Source organism: Gobio gobio (genome assembly GCF_949357685.1).
Source record: "Gobio gobio genome assembly, chromosome: 17".
NCBI lineage: Eukaryota > Metazoa > Chordata > Actinopteri > Cypriniformes > Gobionidae > Gobio > Gobio gobio.
The window spans coordinates 5,967,274-5,983,123 of NC_137110.1; the positions used below are offsets into that span (position 1 = coordinate 5,967,274).

General features: G+C 36.7%; 1 protein-coding gene across 3 annotated transcripts; it reads left to right on the forward strand.

The window, feature by feature from the left end:
• Positions 1–1,621: 1,621 nt before the first annotated feature.
• On the forward strand, positions 1,622–14,164 carry LOC307140695 (uncharacterized protein). 3 transcript variants are annotated; one of them, XM_079840366.1, is made up of 4 exons: positions 2,111–2,630; positions 6,311–6,489; positions 7,766–8,081; positions 12,787–14,157. In XM_079840366.1, the coding sequence occupies exons 2-4, from the start codon at positions 6,315–6,317 to the stop codon at positions 13,088–13,090; spliced, it is 795 nt and encodes a 264-aa protein (XP_079696492.1). In that variant the 5' UTR covers positions 2,111–2,630; positions 6,311–6,314; the 3' UTR covers positions 13,091–14,157. The 3 variants fall into 3 exon arrangements, with proteins under 3 accessions (XP_079696490.1, XP_079696492.1, XP_079696491.1); XM_079840365.1 differs by lacking the exon at positions 2,111–2,630 and adding an exon at positions 5,360–5,478 and having other exon boundaries at positions 12,787–14,164; XM_079840364.1 differs by lacking the exon at positions 6,311–6,489 and having other exon boundaries at positions 1,622–2,630.
• Positions 14,165–15,850: the final 1,686 nt, after the last annotated feature.

The following is a 15,850-nucleotide window of genomic DNA, read 5'->3' on the forward strand; positions in this document are numbered from 1 at the left end:
CAGATGCTCAATGAATTGGGCTCTAAGGGTTCATGTTCACCTGAACAACTTTTAGGAAAATATATGTAGGGTTACCTGGATTTCTGGGTAATGTTCCTGATATCCTTTGACATTGTTCACCTCTCCATAGCACGTTTAATGGTTTTGCTCTTTTGTTACTGAACAATGGTAGCCCAAAGTCATGTCAGGGGGGATATTTGGTTTTAATGACCCTACAAGCTTGATGAAACCAAAATATTAATTAAATACATGATGAGGCATAACATTATGACCACCTTCCTAATATTGTGTTGGTCCCCCTTTTGCTGCCAAAACAGCCCTGACCCGTCGAGGCAGGCTGTGGTATCAGTTATTTGAGCTCCAGTAGCTCGTCTGTTTGATCGGACCACACGGTCCAGCCTTCGCTTCCCATGTGCATCAATGAGCCTCGGCCGCCCATGACCCTGTCGCCGGTTCTCCACTGTTCCTTCATTGGAGCACTTTTGATAGAGACTGACCAATGCAGACCGGGAACACAAGAGCTGCAGTTTTGGAGATGCTCTGACCCAGTCGTCTAGCCATCACAATTTGGCCCTTGTCAAACTCACTCAAATCCTTACGCTTGCCCATTTTTCCTGCTTCTAACACATCAACTTTGAGGACAAAATGTTCACTTGCTGCCTAATATATCCCACCCACTAACAGGTGAAGAGATCATCAGTGTTATTCACTTCACCTGTCATAATGTTATGCCTGATCTGTATTTATCTGGCAAAAAAAAAGAAAACTACAGATACAGGTTTCATTTAACTATGCAAAAAAAGCATAGAAACACTGACTACAACATAATCAGTTATTAATATTTTGTTGTTTCTCTTGTTTTTGCATGTGTTCATAATTCATTTGTATGATAGCCTAGACAAAAATTATGTTGCACAATTTGCCATGTTTTATTGCTTTATTACAAATAAAACACACAACTATGCAATATGTTAAGAAAATCTTTAACAAAATTGTTAATAATAGGGTTTTTATTCAAAAATTGTTTGAATAAAGGGTGAAGATCTGAATTTCCCTAGGCTAGGCCTGGCAATCACTTTTGGTCACTACTGTATGTCCAACTAGTTATAATTTAAAATAAATGTTTTCTTATTCCCCCAAAAATGCGCTATGTACAATTTATTATATTGAAAACAGAATTTAAAATAAATACATAAAATAAAACACAATTTAAAATAATTCTGACATAACTTTAGCATAAACTACAAAGGTAAAATCTAAAAGAAAAACAAATACAAATATGTATTCATACAAACGCATATGAACGCATATGAGATGCATATGAAAGCATCTTTTACTGTGAGCTTACTTCTAAATTTTTCTAAATTCCTCCTATAACCCAACAAGATGTCCTCTTTCAGTGTGATTTAAATTCACTCTTCTCTGATGTTGTAAATGTTGTTTTATTTATGGCTTAATATTATATCCATCCTGTGAAATATTAACTCAGATTGTAGCTAAATAGAGTTTAGCCATAAAACAAATAGCTAACACTAAAGATATTTTAGTGAGCAACCTATTTTTGAGTACTGAACTATAAAATGCAACAAAAAAGTAACTGAATCAAGAAAATGTTGAATACATATATTTAATTCCCTTCAAATACAATAGGTTATCAATAAGTATTAAGACTTAATAAACACCAGTTTTATAAAACTTTAGCAATTTTTTCCTCAGCAGAATTGAACCTTATTGTAAAGGTAAATTGAAAAAAATGGAAACCCTCCTTTAATATATTTCTATGTGAGTTCAGAGCTTGAAATGCCTCAAAACAAAGTCTTTATTCCTCTGTCAAACTATTTATTATTTTAGTATATTTTTCTTTGATGTATAATATCGACTACCTGTTTGTTCTCACCTTTGCTCGTTTTTTAAAATTCATTCTCAAATCTGTCTTATGTACATTCTGCAATAAAAAATAAATAAATAACGGGAAAATGTAAAGATTCGTGATATTTCATGTTCTGCCGCTAGAGGGCTGCCGCGCACCGTCAGTCTGAGCCAATCACAAAGTTCAGAACGAGTGACGTAAATACGTCGTGTACTTGCTGGCCTACGTGCGCGCGAGTCTAGAATCAACCGATGTTTTGAGTCAATGAATCCCAAACGTGATTCCCCAAGGCTTCCACGCCGCGAAATGTATGAAGAAATGTCGGTAGAGAGAAACTGGACGGACACCGAGACGAGGGCCCTGCTGTACATCCGACAGGACGAAGAAATCAGCAGGCAAATCAGCGGGACCGTTCGCGATTCTCTTATTTACGCCGAAATATCGCGGCTCCTTCGGGCGCAGGGCATCCACAGAACCAAGCGACAGGTCACCACCAAACTGAAAACACTCAAGCAGAAGTTCCTGAAAATACATGAGCATCACAAAATCAGCGGCCACGGCAGAGTGTACTGGAATTATTACGACCTCTGCAAGTCCATATGGGGCAGCAACCGCCCAACGAACTCTTTACACCTCCACAATAGCGTGAAACTCGAAGAGCCCCAGAGCACATCCATAGAGGACGCGCGCAATACGAGCACGAGCACTGACGTCGAGGTGCCCATCAGTCATGACGCGGAGACGGATGACATGACAGAAGGTGCGTTCATGCGTGCTGTATGTTAAAGAGATAGTTCACCCAAAAATGAAAATTAGCCCATGATTTACTCACCCTCAAGCCGTCCTAGGTGTATATGACATTCTTCTTTCAGACGAATACAATCAGAGTTATATTCAAAAATGTCCTGGCTAATCCAAGCTTTATAATGGCAGTGACTCTGTTTTGATTATGAAGTCCATAAAAGTGCCATCTATCCATCATATAACTGCTCCACACGGCTCCGGGGTGTTAATAAAGGCCTTCTGAAGCGAAGCGATGCGTTTGTGTAAGAAAAATATCCATATTTAAAACTTTACAAACTGTAATCTCTTAACTTCCACTAACTGTCTGAACGCGGAAGCGCAGAACATGGAGCAAACAAAACTTGGCCTGTGTCCGAAATCGCGTACTATGTTGAGGAGGTTCTACATTTGAATTTGAACGAACTTCGCAACCGTTAAAAAAAGTATGTTCTATATAGTATGAATGAATAAATGTAGTATGAATGTAATGCGGACGTACTACATCCGCCATGTTGCCATGATCATGTGACCTTCCATCACCCATCACCTCCATTCATAAATCGTCTCCCGTGGCCTCATGGGATAGTAAAGTGTCCATCGTATGCGCACTTCAGAATCTCGCCGGAAGTAGTAGGTCATCCGGGTACTTTTCGGCCACTGTTTTTCGAATACTATGAATTCGGACATACTACTCTGTTGGCGTACGGTTTTTCACATACTATATAATAGAGAATAGGGCTGGGTATTGACACAAATTTCACAATTCGATTTCGATTCACAAGCTTTCGATTATTTTCCATTCAATTCAATATCGATTATTTTGGATATGTATCAGGTATAATACATGGAAAATGTTCTCAAGGAAAACTAATTTCGGGACTAATGTTGTAAACTATGTCAGTTGATACTACATTAGCCTACTAATATTGAAGGTGAAAATGAAATGATTTGTATACAAACACTTAAGTGACATTAAATTATGTTTTTTTTATATATAATAATAAAGTTATAATATTAACTTTACAATTACATAATCATAATTCTACTCCAATTAGTTTTTTTGAAATATAAACATTTAAAGGGTGGATGTCATAAAAATTGCCAGATTTATTAAAAATTGAAGAACATTGACAATGAATATCCTATGTAATGTGGTGCATATAATTAGCAAAATGCTCCTCTCTAGAGTTAATTTTTCTAGCTGACTAACGAGTTTATGGACACTGGATATGGTTTTTCTGAGGTAATGACGTTACGTGACATTTACTTGTAACTTACAATGTACCATTACAATGTAATGGGTTGTAAGTCATTTTACTTGCATCTTTCTGCGGTTGAAACACTGATTGAGCGATTCTATGTGACATGATACGGATTTCGGTAAGTTGTTCTGTATCTTTTGACACACTTTCAGAAGCTCATTCGTGTTTATTTCGCGCTGTTACTGGTATTAAAGCGGAAGAGAAGATCCGTTCATGTTTGCTCTGCGCTGCTGGTTCTCTTGAGCTGAGCTGCGGCAGAGCGATCTCACACCACAGCGCCAAAAGCGGTATTTATGTTTTTGAATTTCATAAAAAAAAAATAGACTAATCGATTCTTGGGATTTAAGAATCGATATTGTTTTGTAAAAGTGAGAATCGATTAAAATCGAGAAATCAATATTTTTTACCCAGCCCTATTCAATTTCGGACGCAGCTTTGGTTCTCACGAGAACTAGCATATTCTCACCGGGCGTTCTACGTCATACGCTGGAACGCCAGTCTCTTGTGAACGCACGTACGGCAGTTAGCGGAAGTTAAAGATTACAGTTTGTAAAGTTTTAAATATGGATATTTTTCTTACACAAATGTAGCACTTCGCTTCAGAAGGCCTTTATTAACCCCCCGGAGCCGTGTGGAGCAGTTATATGATGGATAGATGCACTTTTATTGACTTCAAAACAGAAACAGCCATTATAAAACTTGGAAGAGCCGGACATTTTTAATATTACTCTGATTGTATTCGTCTGAAAGAAGAATGTCATATACACCTAGGACGACTTGAGGGAGAGTAAATCATGAGCTAATTTTCATTTCTAGGTGAACTATCCCTTTAAATAGAACGCAGTCTGCAAGGTAGTATACATATTGTCACATGACGTCATCTGCATGCTTAATTCAGTGATAGATAGTGTGTGTACTACACACTGTATTTCGCTTACTACAAAAACTGAAACAGTGTGCAGTGATAAACATGTCAACACTGCTGTAATATGACGGATGTCCAATATGGTTGATTCACTTTTTAAATTGTCCAAACAAATAATAAGTCAAGGGGAGGCTGTGTTTTGCGTACAGTACTAGCTTTATACTTCATAGTGTACACTTTGTAAATGTGTTTAAAATAGTTTAAGTATGCAGTATGTAATGTAACTAATCTAAATAAATAGCATGAAACATCTTTTGAATGTTTAATTCCACACGCAGTGTCCGGTTATCATCATCTCAGATGTAAAATAGGGTTGCAAAATCATTGTGGGAATTTTCAAAGTTGGAAACTTTCCATGGGAATTAACAGGAATATATGGGAATAAACTGGAAATGTGCAAAATTGCAGATAGCAAAAAAAAACCACTATCATAAAACAACCAAATGTAATGCTAATTCGGTGGAATTTCCCGTATATACCTCAGTCACATGCACACTACTTCCTACAGGGCTATTTAGGCCACGCCCCCTGCATGCACGGTGCATTCCTCCATCACATGCTCAGATCATTTCTAAAATCACTTCAGCAGGACTAGTGAGACACTACTTCACTTGAGCGTAAGGACTACATTAAGTCAAGTAAGTTTTGATGACATTACTAGGGCAAAAATATTTGATCTGTGCTCTTAATGTTTAACTAGCAAATACTACATCAAAATGTGTTTATACAGTAGCAAGCTAGCCAGTAAATCAAAAATGCTAAATGTGAGCTAGCTAACACAATTGACACTCCTTGATAATTTAAGAGGCTAGCTATCATGGTGCTATCTAGCTCAACTGTGATGTGGCTTCTTCTGCTAGTCAGTTTCCTGTTGTCATACAAGAATGTAGTAGGTTATAGTTTGATTTAGCATGCTAATTGAGGAGTGCTCATCTATTTATCTAGCCTATTTCTATTCTTTTGTCCAGCATCAATTATATAATGTATATATATAACTGATATATTGGCTGATTAATATACATTTTTATATAATTTTTGAGAGCCTAATTACAAAAACAAAAGTCTCACCATTAAAATCCATGTCCCAAACACACAATTATAATGATGTTCTCTTTATAATTGTTTGTAGCCGAAATGACAAACTTGTTGCACATTGCATTGCACTTCACTGTATTTTTTCAATCATATTTCAAGCCATTCAAACCCATCATGGTGAACAGTGTGCATCTGAAGTGTCTCAGCTGAAGGAAATAATACATTATTTATCAGCTTTAATATGTCGGGCAAATTTTATTATCGGGCAGATAACGATAACATTAAAAATGAACACATATTGACTGAAACCAATATGGTGGCTGATATATTGTGCATCCCTAATATATATATATATATATATATATATATATATACACATTGCATTGCATTGCATTAGTGTTTTTTTACCAGGTTTTTTCTAATCTTATTCTACAGAACAATGCCACGTGCACCATCTGATGTTTGGATACATTTCACCTCAGCCAATGTAGAAGGAAAGGCTGTGTACGTTTGCAATTACTGTGCAAAGACCTATGTTAAGAACGCCACAAAGATGCAGCAGCACATAGCCAAGTGCCTAAACTTTCCACTGGGCTCAAAACAAGCTATCCCAGGCAAGAGCTCCTCTGCTTCCACTCAGACACCCTCTCATCAGCTCCTGCTCACTCTGCACACACAATCTTTATATTTATGTTTGCTTATGGTAGTTTCTATAACTTGGAATATTTCCAAAATTCCCCAGCTTGACCTTGCATGGAAAGTTTCTGGAAATTTACCAGAAATCCTGTAAATTCCCCTGTAAGTTTCCAACTTGGAATATTTCCAACTTTCCCCAGTTTAACTTCCCATGGAAAGTTTTTAGACATTTCCCAGAAATTGCAACCCTAGATGTAAATATGGTTATTTCCTGTTTTTAATACAAGTATAAACATACGTTTAAAAACAAGTTATGCAAATAGGTTTGAAGATCTGATTGATTTGGGTTTCCCAAGCTAGTGTTTAGACTTGAAAAGCTAATCATTATCTCATTAATTACAGCATCAAAATGTGAAATTTAAATGAAAGTAAACGCTAATCCAAAAAAGTCAATATTTGATTTGTTTAACTGCATGTCATGTGACATTTAACATCAGAGAACATTTTAATAATAATTTATTGAAATATCAGCTTAAAATCTCAGGGGAATTCAAGAAAATTATTTGTCTGCAAGATTGTATGCTACTTTGTCACATGACGTCACTTGCATGCTTAATCATTATAATTAGTGCTTACTGTACACTGCATTTCGCTTACTACAAAAACTGAATGTGAAAAAATGTGTGCAATGATAAACATGTCAAACACTGTATATTGCCGTAAAATGACCTAATTTGCATGTTAATTTGGTTATAATAACCAAATTAGGTCATTTTACAGCAATATTCAGTGTTATAAATAGGGCTGTCAAAAGATTAATCGCGATTAATCGCATCCAAAATAAAAGTTTGTGTTTACATAATATATATGTGTGTGTACTCTGTTAATTATTATTTATATATAAAAACACACACATTCATGTATATATTTAAGAAATATTTGCATGTATATACATTTATATAATCTATAATATATATAAATACAAATGTTTTATATATAAAAATAATATTTTTTTCTTAAATATATACATGCTTGTGTGTGTATTTATATATAAATAATAATTAACAGAGTACACACACATATATTATGTAAACACAAACTTTTATTTTGGATGCGATTAATCACGATTAATCTTTTGACAGCCCTAAATATTAATAATAATATTGTATGTGCAATACGATTGTTTTATATTTTCAAAAGGACAAAAAAACAATGAAATGAACATGCGTAGCTGACTGTGCTTTTATTTTTTAGTTGTCGCTCAACCTGTGAGGAAGAAAGCCAAAAAATTACTGACTCCCATTACTGACACAGTAAGAGATCAAGAGCTTCTCCATGTGCAGAACCAGAGGGAGTATGAGGAACGGTTGCGAAGGGAAGCCAGAGAAGAACACAAGGAGGAACAGGCCAGTCTGATGGCCATGTGGAAGGAGATGATGGAGTTTCAAGGAAACCTCTTAAGGGAGTTTATCCACCGGCCGTCCCTGCCTTCACATCCATCTTACCACAGACACGCTCATCACAACCAAGAACGCTCTACTTTTCCCAGCACTAGCCACATGTCGCCAGGGTATGACCACAGAACTCTTGTCCTGTTTTGTTTCCTAAACCTCAGCCTCATTTCTAATCATGTCCAACTTTCTGAATGCAAGCATTTGGCATGATAATGTAGTGCACATGACAAGGACATTTAGCATTTTCCGTTTTTTTTTTAAATAAGCCGGGTACACAACACACTGTACACATTCTAATATTTACATTTGTGTCATCAGCAGGGCTCGACATTAACGCTTGTCCGGGACAAGTGGATTTTTTCAAGGGGCAAGTGAAAAATAATTTTACTTGCCCGACAGACAAGTATCCTGATAAAACGTCATTAAAGCTACACTATGTAACTTTTCCGTCCACTAGAGGTCGCCTGTTCAAAACAAAGGCGTAGTTTGATGACGCCACGTTTGAGCGCAGAATCTCGGGACATGTGGTCTTCACCTCACAGCCGGTGGGAAAGAGTCAGGATAGGACTCGGGCAGAAATCATGTTCATGGATGCGATTATTAGCATTACTGTAGTCTGAAGCAGAGCAGGACCGAGTGTTGTGGAGCTGAGCAAAGGCCGCAGGAGCGATTGAAGAGCGGGACTGTTATTATGGCATAGTCGCTGGCGGGACTTTTATTATGACACGGTTGCCGGCGGCACTTCCTCTTCTCCAGTGCTGAGTGTGAGGTAACACAGCTCTGTTTATCGTATTAGATATATCTGAGTGTGTTGAAAAGGAAGTTATGACGTTCGCTCGGCGGCTGCTATGACACTTGTTCACAATGCAGTGAGAGTAAAGTGTTTCACTGAATAAAACCGGAGACCGAGGGTGACGCAGATATGACGCAATCAACAGGCGACTCCCTCACACGCATAGCTCACACGTCCCGGCTCCTCGGTTAAAATAGCAATTTTCTCACGATTTACAAATAGTTGAAAACATTTGGGATATTCTAAGTACTCAACTGAACAAAATATATAACACTGGCCTTGTGGTTTCTGGATGTTTTACTGCAAAAATCCTACATAGTTCACCTTTAACAAAAATAACTAGGGAATCACCCAAATGCAAGAATGATTCTGCATTCATTACTGTAATTGGCGATCGTCAGTGAATGATAATAATGTATAATGAACTGACGGTAACTAACACACGCTCGCGCAGCCTCTCGAGGAGAAATCGAAACATGTGTACCGCTCACACAGAGAAACTCAGTTAACACACTGCCGTAAAAATGTAGAAATGTGGAGTTTATTTATATTTATAATATGATACAGTTGCAACGTCACATTCCCAAGAGTGCTGTTTTCCTGATTTCATATGACAGTTCCATAAACAATTATTAACATTAAGTCACTTATATTTTAGATCCAATATTGAGTGTTTTTGTTCTATTTCAGCAGCGAAAATAGTTCCAAAAGATCACAGCAGACGCGTGTCACAGCAACAGCGTGTTACTGAACGATTCAGCATTTTGAATGAATCGATAGAATCAAAGATTCAATGAATTATTCGTAAACTCATTCTTGAATGAATCAGTGTTTGAACAAATCGACTCAATGACTCGCTCATTCAGACGGCCACCTGCTGCCACCTACTGGTGATTTAGTTTCATCTTTCCAACATTTCTTATTTGTATATTTAAAACAATCTCATAACATTATTTAATGCAGTTGTAATTTTTCAGTGTAAATTATTTAATTTTACTGGTAACAGCCAGTGTTGTCTTCTAATTTAATTGATTGATCCAATTTAAGAATATAAAAGGAAATCTGAATCATAGCCTATATTTAATAAGATTAGGGGAAAAATGCCCTTTATAAAAGGTAAAAATATCACAAATATGCATATGTCAAAACTGATTGAACACTGGTGAGAATATTGCTTCAGAATAAATTTTATTTACAACACACACGCAAAAAAAAAACTTTTTTTTTCCGGACAAGCACATTTTTTGCTCGGACAAGTGGATGACAGATTTACTTGTCCGAAGGACAAGCACGTGAACATGCTTAATGTCGAGCCCTGCATTAGTTTCTGTGCTCCTATTATTTTTTGTGTTGATGTTGTCGTAGAAGTCGCACTGCAGGACGTTCTGGCAGAGGTCAAATTTGATCACAATGCTCATTAATCTGCTGTCGACGAACATGTCAAACTAGCAATCAAAGATGGCAGACTTTAGCCTAGGATCAGAGGAGTTATTTAGGATTGGTGTCAGACGGCCAAATCATGGCTAAAATCGTACAGTGTGAACCCGGCTTTAAAGGGGCACTTCATCTATTATTTTCTCACTCTCATGTTTCTTTCAGACGTAAGCTGTTATTTTGCTAAATTGTATCTCACAATAACAGTTAGTTTTTCAGGTACTCCAGGTCTATTTAACAGTAGCATTCAAGTAAAAAATGGAAAATAAGAATTAAATGTGTAAATGAAATGAACGTTACCAGTCAAGAGTTGGGAATAATTAAGCTTTTTTATGTTTTTGAAAGAAGTCTCTTATTCTCAACAATCGTCAATCGTACTGTTTTATTTGATCAAATAAAACCGTACAATTCTGAAATATTATTACAATTTAAAATAACTGCTTTCTATGTGAAAATATTTTAAAATGTTATTTATTCCTGTGATGCCAAGCTACATTTTCAGCATCATTACTCCAGTTTTCAGTGTCACATGATCCTTCAGAAATCATTCTAATATGATGATTTGATGCTCAAGAAACATTTCCTATTATCATCAATTTAGAAAACAGATGTGCTGCTTCTTATTTTTGTCTAAACGGTGATACACTACCATTCAAAAGTTTGGGTTAATAATAATACAAATTATATATATATATATATATATATATATATATATATATATATATATATATATATATATATATATATATATATATATATATATATATATATATATATATATATATATATATATATATATATATATAAAACTTAGAAAATGCAATGAAATATTATTTTAAACTGTCTATTCATCACAGAATCCTGAATAAATGTGTTTCATGGTTTCCACAAAAACTATTAACTGATAAATTACCGAGGCCAAGCGCAAAGAAGAAGACAAGACATGCCAAAATGGCTGGGAGTGTCAGATAAACGGCAGCAATGAGCAATTAAACACATTTTAAGATGAATTTAGGCAAAAAGGCTGAAAAGGGCATTGTAGTCTATGGGCATGTCATGTTTTGTTCTATTATAGCGCCACCAAGAGGCACAATCCCACCATTTTTTTTATGTGTCCTCGTAGTGAGCTCATAAATGTGTCAATTTTGGTGAAAATGTTTCGGAGTTATAGACATTTATATATATAAAAAAAAAACACACAAAAAATGACTGACACCTGATTGGATTTTACTACCCCTTACTATCAATATTTTGACATTTGGGCAATTAGTGTAAAGCTATCGACCTATGTTTCTGAACTTCTGACGCTGGTTTCGTCTCGATCGGATTAGCGGTTTCGAAGATATCAGCTAACGTTTTTTTAAGCGCTAAATTACCAAGCTGCACAAACCATATGCCGAAACCTGGCAAGTCTGGTATCGTTGGACTCGGCAAGGATTCAAGAGACAAAAAAAGTTACTCCCATGAAAATAAGTCAACCACACCCAAAGTTATAAGCATTTGAAGAAAACAAAATACACTAGGTGGCGCTGTTTCAAAACTTTTCAGGCTCCTTCAAGGCATCGTGCTGATGACCCATACCGAGTTTCCTAACAATCTGTTTATGTGTTCATAAAATATAGCATTTTAGCACATAATTCAAAATGGCCGATATGTTAAAATTGGATATCAGTCGACTCGGCATGATGTCCTGAAAGGAGACCACGTTTATGGTTAGCTGTGCCAAAACGCTCCATGTTGCCTCAGGTCATGCTTGTGATGACATGTACCAAGTTTGGTTTGAATACGATAAAGCGTTGCGGAGATTTTGCCTTGCATGTATTTTCGCAACCGCTGCGTAAAATTTGTTTGTGCATTTATAGCAAACGATTTGACGAATCAACTTTTTGTTGGCACCACCCGAAGAGGATCTGGTCTAGGTCGAGTGCACAAAAGTAGTGTTTTACTACTAAAAACTACTAGTTTACTACTTTTTTTGTGTGGAAAATTCAAGGAATCAGAGGAAAAACGAATGTAGTTTCTAGCCATTATGGCTCAAAAGTTATTAGCATAAATATGAGTGACATTTTGGACAGGTGGTGGCGCTAGAGGGAATTAGTTAGAGACTCCAAATTTGGTGTGGTTAGTATTGGTAGTGACCTCTGTCAGTGTACTAAAATTCACAACTTTCCCGCAAGTGGTTCTATGGGCTGCCATAGACTCCAATGGCGGAATAATAAGAAATCTAGCCTTTGGTGCTTGGCACCTAATAATTTAAGCACTGATAATAATTAAGCAGTAAATTATCATAATATAATAATTTCTGATCATGTGACACTGAAGACTGGAGTAATGATCCTGAAAATACAGCTTTGGTCACAGTGATATATAACATTTTAAAATATATTTAAATAGAAACGTGTTATTGTAATAATATTGCACAATATTTGTTTTTGCTGTATTTTTTGATCAAATAAATCCAGCAGGCTACTATTAAAAACAGTGGGTTTCTAAAAACCAATGGGTTTGAGATAACATGAGGGTGACAATTTTCACGTGTAACATATATTTACCAATCACCATTTTGCTAAATTAACAGCTTTGTCCTCTCACAGAGCTGAAACTGAGAATGAAAGTGCATTCTCGCAGGATGAAGAGGAGGAGGAGGAGGAGAAATACATTATTCCAGTTGAGATTGCACCGGTGTTGGACGCTCAGCCAGTTAACAGTGCAAACGACAGCCAATCAAACACAGCAGAGACTGGTTCACCCCCGCCTACACAATCAGCAGGGAAGAGCGATCTGGAGATGGCCGTGCTGCGCAGACAGGAGAGAGTCCTAGAGCTTCAGGAAGAGTACTATTCACTCAAAATCAAGCATCTGAAGGACAAGATGGCCGTTGGTTTCGGGACAGAATGATAAAGAGGAGTATTAACTGTTTGCTTGATTGGTCAGAAAAGCTGCAAATCTAGATGTTCTCAGCCGGACTGTGGAGAATAATGTTGTGCACCTCATGTTCCTTTACACATTTGTAATCCATATTACATATTGTGGCCTGTAGATGGCAAAGCGGTTACTTGTTTCTGGTGCTGTCACTAGACATACACTGATCAGGCATAACATTATGACCTAATATTGTGTTGGTCCCCCTTTTGCTGCCAAAACAGCCCTGACTCGTCGAGGCATGGACTCCACTAGACCCCTGAAGGTGTGCTGTGGTATCAGGCACCTAGATGTTAGCAGCAGATCCTTTAAGTCCTGTAGGTTGCGAGGTGGGGCCTCGTTTGTGGCAGATGCTCGATTGGATTGAGATCTGGGGAATTTGGAGGCTAAGTCAACACCTCAAACTCGTGCTCCTCAAACCATTCCTGAACCATTTTTGCTTTGTGGCAGCCGCATTATTTGAGTTACAGTAGCTCGCATGTTTGATCACAATTTGTCCCTTGTCAAACTCACTCAAATCCTTACTCTTGCCCATTTTTCCTGCTTCTAACACATCAACTTTGAGGACAAAATGTTCACTTGCTGCCTAATATATCCCACCCACTAACAGGTGAAGAGATCATCAGTGTTATTCACTTCACCTGTCATAATGTTACGCCTGATCGGTGTATCTTAAGAGATTTACAGGCAGGGCTTGTTTTTACTTTAAACATATGAGTATTTCTATACATTTATTCACTGAATAAATGGAAGTTTACCAGCAGCTGTTGGACTTTGTGGCATTATTTTGCCTTTAAATCAGAATTGTACCATTTGCTTTTTGTAAAAACTGATTTATGTTATGTAACACCCACTTTTCACAATCATTTCCTAATGGATAAAAGTCTAGCTCTGCCTCGATTAAGGCTCTGTTTTACACAATACAGCAGTAAAATGGGTTGTAAATGCAGTTTGTTGTTGACTGTAGGAGCGTGAGCTAGACATGAAGTGTGTGTGTGGAGAGGACGTAATGTCTGTTACCAATATTTTTCATAAAGTCAATGAAAATCAGTGAGCTGTCTGCAAGCAAAGGTCATTTTCATAGAAATGTTTAAAGCAGAGATTCACAAACCCCTGACAAATATATCATAATATTTCAATCATTTATTAACACATTTGCATGTTCACAGTTCTGTGATGTCAATTGACATGCAAGTAAACAAAATATATATTTTAAATGCTTTATTTGATAGATTTTATTTATTATCAAATATTGATAAATATTTATTTATTGAGAAGTTATTTTAATTTGACATTTTTATGATTAATTAATTGTTAGCTTTCAATATCACACAAAACCCCTGCAGTTCCTTAGTCACCATGAAATCAAAATGGACAATTCTTGGGTTTTTTCTGGAATATTGTAGTATTTATTGTAAATGATTTATCAATGCACATCATTTTTTTAATTAATGTGCCTCATAATCTTTCCCCTCCCTCTTGCATTGACATCTTTGCTCTTCTCTGATGATGTGTTTTCAGGCATGAGGGCGGGGCAACCTGTCACTCACATGACATCCACCAATAGCAAACCACAACCATCCAATCAATTCCCCATGGAGAAAATCATGTCCTGCCTACATTTTTTTTCTTGTTCGAGAAGCAATTTCACTCAGATATACGTCACAATAGGGAAGAAAAGACTATCGCAACTTCTGTTTCATGCCGATTTTAAAGATACTGTTTACCCCCCCAAACAAAAATCAGTTGTTCCAAACCCATATGCTGTTATTTTATAGCTATTACCACATCAGTAAAACTCTAAAAAGCACCCAAAAATGCCACAAGACGGTTTCATACAGAAGACATATATTATAGCACACGAGTATTTTGTGTTCCCTTACTTCTGTCAAACTCCAAAAGGTCTTTTTGTAGTGGGTCACTATGAACTGTTGGTGTATGGCGAGAGCTTTGTAACAGTTCTTCAAAAATGTCAACATTTGTTGTTCCACAGAAGAAATAAGAGCACACAGATTTAGAAAAAATCTTGGTTCATTAACACTCTGTTTCTGTTTCACTCTATTTCCGCTTCCATCTCTCTCTCGTTCTCCCTCCTGCTATTACTTCTCACAGAAAGAAATTACATTTACTTGACACAGACCTCTGCCAAAATTGGCTTGGATTTTCACTTTCTTTACTGTTGCTTTATATATATGTATGTACGTGTTTTAAGCTTTTTTTTCTGAACATAAAATTAGAGGGAGGAGGTCAGTTGATACTTTTATCCGAAGCATTGCATTTAAAGTGCACATTTGATCAAGTTCATGCATTCCCAGGAAATAAACCCATGATCTCTGCCTGCGTTTCTAGCACCGTGCTCTACTGGATGAGCTACACTCTAAAAAATGCTGGGTTAAAAACAACCCAAGTTGGTTTGAAAATGGACAAACCCAGCAATTGGGTTGTTTTAACCCAGCGGTTGGATTAAATGTTTGCTTAAAACAAACTAATTGCTGGGTTTGTTCATTTTCAACCCAACTTGGCTTGTTTTTAACCCAGCATTTTTTAGAGTGTACAGGAAAAGAGCTATTCATTTTAACTGTAAAGGTACACTATGTAACGTTTGGCCCCCTAGTGGTTAAACAAACAAAACTGCATGCATTTTCTCCACTAGAGGTCGCTTATTCAAAACAAAGGCGTAGCTTGATGACGCCTCTTGGGATCATGGGAGTTGTTTCGTCACCTCTACAGCCGGTG

Excerpts from the sequence above, each read along its gene's own strand:
- LOC307140695 (XM_079840364.1), top strand. The coding sequence starts at position 2,135 with ATGAATCCCAAACGTGATTCCCCAAGGCTTCCACGCCGCGAAATGTAT. Across the intron at positions 2,631-7,765 it reads GACGGATGACATGACAGAAG|TTGTCGCTCAACCTGTGAGG; the intron begins GTGCGTTCATGC and ends TTTATTTTTTAG. Across the intron at positions 8,082-12,786 it reads ACTAGCCACATGTCGCCAGG|AGCTGAAACTGAGAATGAAA; the intron begins GTATGACCACAG and ends GTCCTCTCACAG.